The 13393-nt window shown below is 39.1% G+C and overlaps 1 protein-coding gene across 2 annotated transcripts in view; it reads left to right on the top strand.

Moving 5' to 3' along the window:
• Positions 1-2696, top strand: part of MAP2 (microtubule associated protein 2) — a 142339-nt gene extending 139643 nt beyond the window's left edge. For both annotated transcript variants that reach the window (XM_063089498.1, XM_063089507.1), the window contains 2 exons: positions 2032-2144; positions 2376-2696. In XM_063089498.1, coding sequence (XP_062945568.1) covers positions 2032-2144; positions 2376-2591 — 329 coding nt within the window. In that variant the 3' untranslated portion in view covers positions 2592-2696. The remainder of the gene's footprint in view (positions 1-2031; positions 2145-2375) is intronic.
• The last annotated feature ends 10697 nt before the right edge of the window (positions 2697-13393 follow it).

The following is a 13393-nucleotide window of genomic DNA, read 5'->3' on the forward strand; positions in this document are numbered from 1 at the left end:
GTTCCCGTCTATAATTGAAGCCTACAAACTCTTAATTGACTTTGTGCTACCCTATCAGTAGTACGGCTGAAGTATTTGGCCACACTGCCTACTTTCTTGCAGAATACAAACGAAAATGCTAGATTTTTTCATTCCAAATAGTAAGGATGCAATTAGTCAAACTCACCTGGGGTTGGGATGTACAGAAAAATCTTATATAGATAACAAAGTATTCTGTGTATGATTTGCTGGTCATAAAAGACTATTGTCATGGACTCCCACCTATTTCTAAATCTAGCTCTTACTTCTATTATACTGAATTAGATGACTAAATTCATAAAGAAGTGTTAGCATGGGTGATTCTTGACAACAGCAAGCTTTTCACAAATTTACTTTGGATTGTGGAATACAAGGAGAAAATCAAGAAAACAATTCAACTCCTGGAGGCACAAATTGAAATACCTGCTCTTCTCAACTTCACTTATGAAGCTTTATAAAAATTACAGTCTTTCACAGTTACTGCTCTTGGTGGGTGTCAGAATTCTTCAAAACAAAAGGCATAGAGCTCTGAATTTAAATGGGTTTCTCTAACAGTTGCATAAGAATGTCTAGTGGGGCCTCAACAGTAATAGACTTCTCAAGCTTCCTTTTCTGAATATATTTTGGCTCAGTATTACATTATTACTTTTTCCCTCTCAAAAGACAGTTCAACAAAAATTTAGCAAGATTATACTGACACAACATATAATCAGAAAAGAAAGGTTGAGAAAGCAGTTTCTATCAGAGGCTCCCAAACAATACAAAAATGAGATCCCAAAGAAGTTGATCTCATTTAGTTAAAAACCAGCACCCTCTAGCCTCTAACCAAGATAAGTATGTTTTTATGAATCATTACGAATCATGCTAATCCCATCACAACCAACATAAGATGCACATGGCCAGGTAAAATGTAGGAAGAGTAACACTCCATGAAATGATGCATATTTTGAAGGAAGGATAACTGCATGTCTTCTATAAGCATGAGTTAAATAACATCATGCAAGTCCTAAGCCGTCAGGAGAAGAATGAATGGATATTTTTCCAAAATGCAATCTAATAACACCATATAATGTCAAGAGGCCCCTGGCCAGGCACTTGGTATTGACAAAAATGTCTAAGCATTACATGAGTAAAGCACCACAGGGTTTAAGAGACCTTTACAGCCTTGACAGACCTCTCTTTTTGGTCTGCAGAGATACATAAGCATCAAGAATACAAAACTGAAAAATCTTTTCCATGCTTCGATAGAGCCCCTCAAGTATTTTTCCCAAATCAAAACCCAAAGTGAGGAGCAATGATAGCAGAGGGTCACATTGCCCACCACTGGCCCTTCAGAAGAATGCGTATGGGTAAAACCAAGTTGCTGATGAAAATGAAAGCAAATCTCTTGGGTGGAGGTGGGTAAATGTGACATCTAAGCTTCTTTCCAGGTCAGCGACATCAGCAGACACTCAAAAGTAGTCAAGGACCGGCTAGAGGACTACAAATACCTGCCCAGTATAGAAGAACCCCCTATATTTGAAAGTCTGAGAAAGACATGCAGAGATGGGGAAGACTGCACTGAAGGGTGGATCATGGCACCCTCACAATTAGCAGATCCTTGAACAGACTAGTTAGTATTAGGGGGAATGGGAAGATCAAAACTCTCTGGTTCAATGTTATCAGGTCAAGGTCAGTGTCAAATTGGTCCTATGGCATCTGTACAGGAAAGGGATCCCCGAAGGTTCTCTTCCTGTCACCCTATATGCTAATGAAAATGGGAAGCTCTTAAAGCTTACTAGTTATAAACAACTCAGCTCCTGACTTATTTCATTGGTGAAGCTATCAGTGTTGAAAATTCACAAATGAATATATTGCCCTTAAGTTTCCAGCCCAAAACTTCTTTGGATGAGTTACCTGTTACCATTCATGGTTTGCAATGGTCTATCTACTGTAATCATTTGGGCGAAATAGTCGTTATACATCCATTATTTAATTTTGGTAAGACATTTAAAAGCCTGTCTGTTTTCATAGGTGGTGGACGTGTGAAAATTGAGAGTGTAAAACTGGATTTCAAAGAAAAGGCCCAAGCTAAAGTTGGTTCACTCGACAATGCTCACCATGTACCTGGAGGTGGTAATGTCAAGGTAAGAAACAAGGTCATGAGCCAATCTTGTTTTTTGGATTATTTAATTATTATTATTATTATTCTGAAATACTCATGAAAATAAGCCCCATACTGAAGACCTGGAGAAATAAGAAGTAGCGTTGGAAGAGCTGAATAGAAGTCACATTAATATCAATTCTAGGATATAGAGAAAGATCTAGGGGCCAGTTAAGATTTTGAGTTAACGAGGACTGATGCTTGTCTTAAACAGATTGACAGCCAAAAGTTGAACTTCAGAGAGCATGCTAAGGCTCGTGTGGACCATGGGGCTGAGATCATTACACAGTCCCCAGGCAGATCCAGTGTGGCATCACCCCGGCGACTCAGCAACGTCTCCTCTTCTGGAAGCATCAACCTGCTCGAATCTCCTCAGCTTGCCACTTTAGCTGAGGATGTCACTGCTGCACTTGCTAAGCAGGGCTTGTGAATAGTTCTCATGTAGCATTGAAGTAATAATATTTAGGCATGAGCTCTTGGCAGGAGTGGCTCTGAGCAGGTGTTATCTTCATTCTTTACAAACCATGAAATAAATAATCTCATCCCAAACTGTAGTAATTGTTATAATTTTATATTAAAAAAATGAATAGTATATGCAGAAATTGACCTGATTTCCATTTGCAACAGGAAGACACTGGCTTTACAATTGGACAGTTATTTTTGCTCTGCTCTGTTTTGCATGGAGTATTATTATTTTAAAAATTGCATTTTTACCTTTCATGTGCCTGAAGGCTATCCACTACATTCTGAAAGGCCTTGTTAAAATCCAAGCTGCTCATTTTACTATTCTGTTTCTGAGTGAAAAGATAAAAACTGCCCATAGTAACTTATTACAGGTTAAATTAAATCAAGGAGTCTGATTGCAGGAAAGAAACAGCATGTAAGAAATATGTTTTTTTTTAAAAGTGTTATTTTGTATAAATGGGAAGAAAGATTCAATTAACTTATTAACATTTGGGACCTGGATAATTATATCAGAGTATGTCAATCCAATAAATTATTTAACTAATTAAAAAATGGTACAAAACATTGGAGCTGTGGTTGAGGAAGTGGTGTAAGGTGCATCTCTTAGAAATGACGCACTTTCATTAGGATGGACTCATGTCTGATTAGAATGTCAGCCGATTGGCTAGATCTATGTCCACACTACCAGTTTCACACCCCCTTTCCATCTGTTTGATACAGTATTATAGATATAAATATATATATATTTCTCTGTGGCCATTTGTGATACTTCCTCATATACTTGAATATTATACTTCTTTATTCACAGTATCTGTGTCTCCTGCACCCTTTGGTGTTGCAATTTTAGGTATGTGAAAGTAGATGTTAGCAGGGTTCTCTCCCTATTTAAAAAAAAAAAATACAAAAAATTTAGCATGAAGTTGCTTTCTGTAACAACTCAAAGCTGTAACCCTGTTTTAGTGCCAGGTACTAGTCTCTCCCGTGATGCTAGAAAAAATTATTTTTCTTTGCTTTCACCAACATAGAGTTTGTGGGGGTGGGTCCAGTTATACATAAAAGGGTTTACAGATTGCTGGTTTAAGATTATGGGTTGATCTCATTTTTAATCATGGAATAGTTGGGGTTTTATTTCTATATTTATTCATGAAACCAACTTCTTAAGATTTTTCTCTCTTTTTTTTTTTTTTTTTCCATTTGCTAAAGTTGAAACTAACAGTGGTAGATTGCGGCATTTTTTCCCATTTTTCGAAATAGTATCTGTTTATTGAATTCTCTGATATAAGATGTCTGGCTTCCACCACCCAAAGTAAAAATCACTTGATCAGAAAGGAAAAATACAATATTTTGAGAAGTTATAGCTATAAAATATTTGAGACACAGACATCTAAATTTTTTTCCAGGACTCCAACATTGCACTCTACAAAGGAACACAGTGTAACTTATTATTATTTATCAGTACTTTATATATACTGACTTTATATATAGTCTACAAATCACAAATCAGTTAGTTAATTCCTCTCACGAAACATTCATCCTAGAATTTCAGATAAACAATGAAATAGTTAATGGCCTGAACGGGGCAAAGAGCTGCCAGGCTGGATGCACACTTCTTAGAATTTTATCTGTTCTTTTTCTTGCTCAGGGCTGGTGGGCTGGATCTGAACAGTTAAAGACAAATGGTCCACTAGGTTTTTGATGTCTTTGAGCCAAATCGATTCCTGAATATGAAGAAGGATATGATGAGCATGGATTGAGGCAACGTGGAAGTATAGGAGCATCTAAGACAAAAGCCAAGGGATGCAAAGACAGAGAGACACAGGTGCCATTTTGCGACCCATCGGGTGTCACAACCAATGTGACTGCCATAAGAGAAACCCTAGGAGCAATCCCAAACCATTCATTCTCAGTTAAGAGATTTTACACAGGCAAACATGAGTTAAACCATTTCTAAATCAGTTATTTTACAGGACAGTCAAAAACCTAGAAACTACTGAGTAGGACTGTGGATGTGTCTATTTTCTGCCTAGTAAGTGCTGTGAGGTTTGATTTGACCCATCTGGGCAATTTATTCATTAGTTTCCCTTGAAATGCACCAGAAAATAGGATGAGAAGGAAGAATGTGTAGAGACTGATGGTATGTTCTTACATGTGTTCAATAGTGATTAAAGTTCTCTAGAAGTAAGTTAACAACTGGTTAGAACAGTTTTAACCTTTGAAACAATTTTTTTTTTCAACCTGGCTTACATTTTTTATAAAAGTTAAGACTAAATAAATATGCTCTACCTATTAAAATCCAGTTTATTACAAATACATGTCCAAAGTAAAGGTTATATAAGGCACTAAGTTATTAGATTTGGTACTAAAACAAATGTTTATTTCTAGTCATAACCAAATTATAGTGAATAACTGTCCTTGCTTTGTATGGAAATGCAATTCTTTATAAAGTTAACAAAAACAAATGGATAATTTGTGCCAGTAAAAGAGTGAAATGCACAGGCTAAATGTCTTCTTGTGGGGATAAGGGATGGAACCCATCTTGCCTTCACTCTCAAGATAACGACTCAAATTAAGCTTTTTGAACACCACTCTTGTGGGGAGACACACACGCTGATCTAGAAATGAAAGCTTCATAGTTTCAGTTCTAGATCCACTATTGCCAGTTTCTCTCTGGCTTTAGCCTTTGAGAACCTGTTTAAGGATACTTAAGTAATCCAGAGCTGCGAAGAGTTAAAAGGCCATCTTCTCCAATAAACTCACTCTCTGGGTCACCTGCAACCAAAAATTGAATACCTTACAATGATGCAGGAAAGACCCATGTTAATGAGTTTCAAAGGCCATGCTCATTTAGGAACCAACTCTCTCTGGATTCACCTGCTGAGTTCCAGCAGGGTGATGGGCTGAAGTCCCACCTAGAAGCAAGACACCTGTGTAACACCAGCTAGGTGTGGTTAAAGGAGGCTGAAGAGAGAATGTCATTAAATGGAAGAATGTAGTGATGGTAGCTGGCATTCTCCACATACACGCATATGGTAATAGAGCAGGAGTGAGATCATCAGCCAAAATATAACATCTGAATGTGGTTGATTCTGACATAGCTGCGATTATAGTTTTTCTCCTATTTTTCATGCCACAAAAGTAAAAATAAAGTATTCATGGTCTAAGTAGCAAAGATAAAGTAGATTCATGGCTTAGGAAGGCAAGTTCTAGGCATTCCTTCAAAGATTGATGTGCTAAAATCAGCACTGATTTTTACACCTAGGATTTCTAGCCTGGGTGTGTAGGTTGAGGCCAGGTCCCTCTGCAGGAAAAAGCTTATTTTCAAACTCAGAAAATGTCAATCATAAAAATCCACTTCAACTTTAGCAAAAAGAAAAAAATCAACAAAAAGTATACTCTGTATGCTGGGATTCCAAGGTTCCAACACACCGCTACAATTCTGTGGGGGTTTCTTTCTTCTGATAATTCTAGAGCCTGTTACCATAGAAAGGCATTTCTTCAATGGCTGGTTGTAGTTAGTTCATGTTTTTCAATCAAATTTGCAAATGTATTTGTTGCTGTATAGTGATTGTTTTGCAAAATAAAATTGCTTGTCACCTAACTGCTAGTTTCAGATTGATTGTTCCCCGTTCTCTGGGGGTGGGGGGGTGAAGGGGTGTGTGTGTGTGTGTGTGTGTGTGTGTGTGTGTGTGTGTGTGTGTGTGTGTGTGTGTGTGTACATTCACAAGCAAGTGTACACATTGTTTGATTCTACCAAAGAAAAATTGTGACAAGAAGAATGTAATTACTTGCTGAATTCCTACTATATGTCAGGCCCTACACTAGGTGATTTTATATTAGCCCGCCTAATTAGTAAGGGAGTTTGTTTTTTATCACTACGGTATTAGGAGGATGCTATCTGTTCCAAGTGACAGAAACACAAATTAAATTGCCTTAAGTATAGAGGTGAATTTATTGGCTCAAGTAACTGACTAGACAGGAGTATCTGCCTCAGGCATGGCTGGATCCAGGCACTGAAAATACGTCATCAAGAAGCTTTCTTTCTCCAATTCTGTATCCAGGCACTCAAAAGATGTAATCAGGAATCTTTCTTTTCCCAACTTTTAGTTCTCCTTCCTCTGTGATGTTTATTCTCAGGTAGGCACCCCTTTCATGATGGGCACCAGCAGTTTCAGATTTTACAACCTACTGACAGAAACCTCTCTCCCAAAAGCACTAGTCAAAATCCAGGATCTGAAAAATCATTGAGCTTCTTTGCATCACCTGCCCACTTATGCTCATGGGCCAGGCTTGGGTCCCATACCCAAATGTTCAACAGGTGGTTGGGCAGGAGGAGAGTAAAGGGAGAAGTACTCTCATCTAAACTCTGAGAGCTAATCATGGAAAGGCACTGTTTCTTCCAAAGTCAAGTCAGGCTGCTACCACCAGAAGAGAGAGGGCATCCGTGAAAACAGATGTCCACGATAGCCACACCCCTATTCTCTATCTTTGCTCATCCTCTAGCTTTTTGCTACTCAAATTGTGCTCGTACTTCAACTGAGATCTTGTCAGAAATGCAAATTCTCAGGCCCCACCCCAGACCAACATACTCCTACAACACTCCTCTAGGTGATTCATTTGCACATTAAAATATGAGAAGCGTTCCGCTCATTCAACGCCTGCTGATGTGATGAAAGAGGAAGAGCCCCATTGCAGTCCTCTCAGAGATAAAAATTGTCCCTGAGACTATTTGAAACATCACTACCTCTGATATCAAACAGTTTAGGTATCAAATGGTAGAAAGTTGTGACTGGTAGAAGGGATACTTTTGTATTAGAGGTTTTCCTCAAATTATCCTAACTTGGTTAAAACCTACTTCCCTTTCAATGGCATTATCATTTACCATTCAATCTCCCTTTGCTAATGATGCAGATTTGGTCCAATCTAGCCAAAATCATCAAAGTTTCTCTATAATAATTTTTCTTTTAATTAGCACTTATGTTGTCCTTCAAAGAGTCTTTAAAACACAAGGCATTAAGATATTTTTTTGTTTGATAGCATGAATCACAATAAAATTGGTGATTTCCTTTTTTATTAATTAACAAAGCAAAGAAAATACTTGACTTGAGAAGAGAAAACTCAGATATGATATAGGATGACACTGTAACATTCCATGTAGCTTACTGGGGGAAAAAATATTCCTCTTCTGGTTCATGATGTGGCTCTTAATTATAGAACTGTGACCCAAATAATTCAGGGCTACAGTGTTGTCAAGAGTACACATTCTAGCAACCTAGAATTGCTTCAAAACACTGAGTCCTTCACTAGTGTTTCTGGAGCATGTTGAAGAAGCATCACAGACACATTCCTTCAAGCCTCCTTTGTTTCTTTCTATCACAAATACACCTTGGCTGCTCCTTCAGATTCCATCCAAATCCCTGCCTGCCCCTGACCTGGTTGGAGGTCACAGACCTGTGGCCTCGAGATGTGCCCTATTTGGTCTGCACAGTGTTTTCAAATTCAGGAAGCTCATATGCACCACACCCCACAACCCCAGATCTGGATCTTCTTTTGAAAAGTGACAGGAATTGGCAGGACCTGGCCTGCGTTCTCCCACGCTGACAATTGGCTGGAGCTGGCCCACAGGCACCTCTGAAATGGTTTTTGTTCTCTCACTTGGCCACCAGCCCTACTGTGCCTATGGTTCCTCCCACCTATTCACCTCCACTCATTACCGTGGACTACAGATTTAGTATGAGCCCCTGACCTGCACCCACTTCTCTTTTTCTCCATCCCAATTTCTTCCTCATTCTATGAAACAAAAGCCCAGAAGAACAAGTCCCTGATCCTAGAGTGAGAGAGTGGGTGGGTCAGACTAGACTCCTCAGGGCGTTGGGGAGCCTGAGAATACTAATATTTAATAGATTTTGCTGTCTCCAAGAAAAAGAAACAAAAACCTTTAGATAGTACATTTATTTGAGAGTGGCAACTGATAATCTTCATGTCTATTGATAAACACACTTAAGATTCTGCACATTACATACATTTATCATTAAATCGGGGAAAAAAAGAAAAATGCAGTGGAGTTTGTCCCCACCCTATGATAAATAAAGACCTCATCGTTAGGTGAGAAATAACAAAACTATCATCTTACTCAGTAGACCTAAACTTATATAGGATACTTACTTATTACTTTCAGGAGCAGAAGAAAGACATAGAGGAAAAATGATCTAGCCTAGTCAAGCAAGTGCTGTGCTATTGAACCCAGGGCTGATCTCCAAGAAACATATACCTTATTCAGCTGATTAAGTTGTTAAAATATTGAAAGACTTGCTGTCCAAGCCTCCTCCCCCTTACCAATGCCTGCCTTTGGCCAGCCAGACCTATTCCCCTGGGTTTTAAAGACGTCCTCCGATTCCAGCATCTGTAAGGTAAATGCCTGGCACAGCAGAGAGCCGCTAAGATAATGCATCAGTCTCCCCCAAAGTCCTGCCTTCCAGGCATCACCACTGGCTGCTGTCCACCACGGGCTCTGGAGGACTGGCCTGTGTCTGACCAGCTGTTCCAGGGAGCCCAGATGGACACTGCAAGAGGTCTACGCTGGCACCTAGCAGCCCGCTGGCCTGCCAGTGAGCCTGCCACAGCTTTTATTTGCTTGCCCTGTCTCTGTATTGCCCCACTACCACCATGTCAGAAGAAGACTGGAAACCCACAGAGGAGACAGTGCCCATGGTGACATCCTGGTAGACAAATGCCTGGTATGTGTAAAACCATAGCCTGACTATGGTCACCTGCTACCAGTGTTCATTCCCCCCAGAACCTCTTTCATGTGGTTGCTTATGGGAACCACAGTCAGCACAGGACTTGAACTCTTAGCAGAGTGTGAGAGATGGGCAACAGACATTGAGGAGGTACCAGGGTCCTGAGGCCAACAGCAGGAGATGGTGAGAATGGATGGGCCCCCTGGGAAGATGTATATCTAACAGATGCCTAAGCCTTTTTATGGCTCCTGTTGAAATTCACCCCCATCTCAAACCCACCCAAAGCCCAACTGATGTGGACATTAACAATATTTTATGCTTATTTAGTGATTATGCCAGGTGTTCTTACAAATACATATTAACTCCTTAGAGTACTGTAATTATCAGTGACCCCATTTTACAGGTGAGAAAACTGAGGCATAGAGAGTTTGTTTAAAATTTAATGGCAGAGCTAGAATTTGAACTCAAACAGCTGAACAACTGTTTCATCTAATGAATTGTCTGACCTAATTAAATATTCTAATAAATAATTTTCACGAGCCAATAATAAAGATATCAAATGCACATTACATACAAATCTCACTATTACAAGGGCTAGAAAAATGTTTATGTGTTCGCTGTTAATTCAGCAAATGATGCAACAGGATTATAAATGATAAAGAATATCGCTTATCTAAAAAAAAATTCTCTCTTTTTTTGTAAACACACATCATCCAATGACAATTGATTAAATGGGAAGTCACTGGAAGAATTTTATGAATATCTGTATCAAGTCATGGCTCCTACAAAGGTGTCATTTATCAAGTGACATCTGTGTCAAGCAAAGATCAACAATTTCTAAAAATCAACAATTGTGAATTATTAGGAAAATTGCTCGAATGATTTCTTCATACATCATTTGACAAGCAGTTTCACAATTCATATCGTTTAGAGAGTAAAAGCAGTTTTTCTAATGTATGTTTAAACTTATGATGGTGTACCAGTTGCTAATTATTTTAACATTACCCTTGCTTCCAGCACCATGCAGCTTTCTTAAAGGCTATTTTTTCTTTCTGTATTATGAAACAGATAACTAAATCAAATTTTTTGCTTTCTTTACAAGCATGGCATGATTTATCTTATTAAAACAAGATCTACAATTCATAGCTTAAAATGTGAGAATGCCTGATCAAGCTTTAGACATGGAATGTGCACTTCAGAGAGTCTTGCTTATGAATATTAGCAAACCAAAAATATTCTGTTTTTTATTAGCATTGAAAACTAAGACACAAATAGAAAACAAGGGGATTTCTCAGCCATTTTAATACTCCGAATGTAGAAAAAGCAGAAAGCACACATTATATGGACACCAGAGTACCAATATTTTGTCTTTTCCTGTGTAACCAGTTTGTTGAACAACCATGACTCATATGAATTGTGATCAAAATGCAAATTTACTTTTGTCTTTCACAGTTCCCTTAAACATCATTCAGTGGAAGAAATCCTCCCCTGCTGCAAGCTAAAGACTTGGGCAGACCCATGATGTTTTACTCACTCTCAGATAATAATATTCTTTTAGTTATAAAAAGAGTCTTGATTAGAAAGAGTCTCAACTCAGATATTAAAATATCCAGCTCATGGAACAGTCAGACTCTGGCATGAGATGTACACCATGGATTTGCCTTCAGGCTGCAAACCTGCATTGGGATAGGGGTATAGTTGTTCTGTTTTCTTCTCTATGGACTCACTTTCACTTACTGACAGATACTGTTTTTGCTCCCTCTGGGAATAAAACTGGGGGAGTAAGGTGAGGTTTTACTTGATTGGAGACTGGGCATTCTGTGGGGCAGGTGGCTTAAGGAGATCTTTTCTTTTTTCGGTGGGCATCTTGTGGTATTCTTCCAGCCTCTTTCTGCTGAGGCTTCTCCCATCAAGGCAGTCCTATTAGAAAAGACCCAAGATGTCTCTGTCCAGCTCTCTCTCCCATATAACCCTAACCTGGTCCTTGTGTATTATCTGCACTAATTACCCAGGAGTGGAGGCAGATCCCAACTCACCAGTACTCCTCAGGCCCCAAAACCAGAACCATCAGCTCTCCTGTGGCCACCAGATTTCTCCAGCCTATAGAAATCTAGTGTCTACCAAGATCTGTCTCCCAACATCATGGAACATATTTCAGTGTTTTGCAAGTAGTCCCTTTGAATTTTCTTTTTACTTAGCTTAGGGTAATAAGGTAGCACCTCCTCCTCTAAAAGTTAAGTGTAACCTACAGACAGCCTGGCATCTCTGTCTAAAAAATATTCCTTATCAATCCCCTCTCACCAAATCCCACTCTATATCCCCTTTATCTGACGGGAACAAGTCCTGGATATCATTTCCTTTGTAAATCTGCACATGGGAAGGGACAATTTTTCACTCTCACTTTTTTGACTTGATGTCAATCAGGCTAGCCCAACAGTAGATTCTCAGGCCCCAAATACTCCACTTTAAAATCCTCATCCTGTTGCAATTGTCTTTTTTTTTTTTTTTTTTTTTTACACTTTTGGCTAAAGTAGTCTCATAATATCTGTACCCTTTTAAATAGAAAAAGAATAAATGCCACAAACACTTATTGAATACTACATCCTCCTCTGGTCCAGTGCCCTCAAGGAATTCAGAGTCAAGTGAGGGAAACACATCAGACCCAGCTAACCACAGCACAAGATAAACAGTGATAAGTGGTGGAAACTCAAGTTCACACAAAGACCCCATGGGGAAAAAGGAGTCCAGTTAGAACAGAGGGATGGAAGGGGAATTCTAAACAAAGGCATAAGGGCAGGAGTGCAAGACACATTCTCAACATGTAATCACCCATTATATCCAGAGGGTCAGAGGAAATGAGGCCAGAAAAAAAGGAGCCTGGAGACAAATTTTGTCATATTCACAAGTCTAGATTCTATTATGTAAGCTAGGGAAGTCATTAAAGGCTTTTGAAGAGGATAAATGAAGTGATCAGATCTGAATTTTAGAATCTTAGAAACAATGTGGAGATTGGAGTAAAGAGATGATACTAGAGTTGGGGAAACCAGGGAGTATGGACTAGAGGCTGGGCCAGAGAGTGGCAGAAAAGATCTAGAGGATGGAACGAGCTTAAGACACTGTTGAAATAACAGTGACAGAACTTGGAGACTGTGAGAGATGACTTGGTCAATAGAGAAAGAAAAATAAACTTGAGGTCTTTAAGTTGGGTAACCAAGTAGATGATAATGCTATTAACTGATGATGTACATGGACGGAGAAGATGAGGTGTGAGTGGAGTATCCATAAGAAAATCTAGAAAAAAAAAGTTAATCCCTATCTAAATCTTAGAGGTGGAATCATGGCCAAAGATAGATATATGAGTATCGCTCTAGATTCTAGATGGTCCCAAACCAGGGGGATTAAAGAAGAGGATGAGTGGATTGCCCCAATCATCTCTAACACAAGCATTTTGATCAACAATGAACACTGCTAAAAATCAGGCTCTTTAAAATAAGAAAGAGTCCCGCTTCTTGGGTGCAATGCACAAAATAGGAAATAAGAGCTACAACTTGGATCTCTCACAATTTATCCCAGGACACGATTCTCTGCCAGTTCAGGCACTATCCCTTCACATGGATCTGGTTGACAACAGATGCAATGTTGATGACCACCCTGGGTCCATGACTTGTCTATTTGAGTCCCTGTAGATGCTACTTGCTTTAGAGAAAGTTAGAGAAGCTGAATTTCAAAACATTGTCTGAGCTGGTAGGATGCAGGCTGCAACAGTCTTTCCTCATATTGGTGCATATATTTTATGCTCAACTTCTATGTCATCACCAGTGCTGGCTCTTAATTGGTCCATTGCCCCAAGATTGTTACATCTGAAGTTGGGAATGGCCAGAAAAAAAGTTACTAATTTTGCTGCGGTACCGTAATACATTACAGTTGTTCTCATTTTCTGATTTGCCAAGGCTCATAATCTCAAACACAACCTTGAAAAATTCCTAACATATAAATGACAACAGTAAGTCCTAGGGAATGGATGAGCTCT

This window comes from Cynocephalus volans, chromosome 1 (assembly GCF_027409185.1).
Source record: "Cynocephalus volans isolate mCynVol1 chromosome 1, mCynVol1.pri, whole genome shotgun sequence".
NCBI classification, from domain to species: domain Eukaryota; kingdom Metazoa; phylum Chordata; class Mammalia; order Dermoptera; family Cynocephalidae; genus Cynocephalus; species Cynocephalus volans.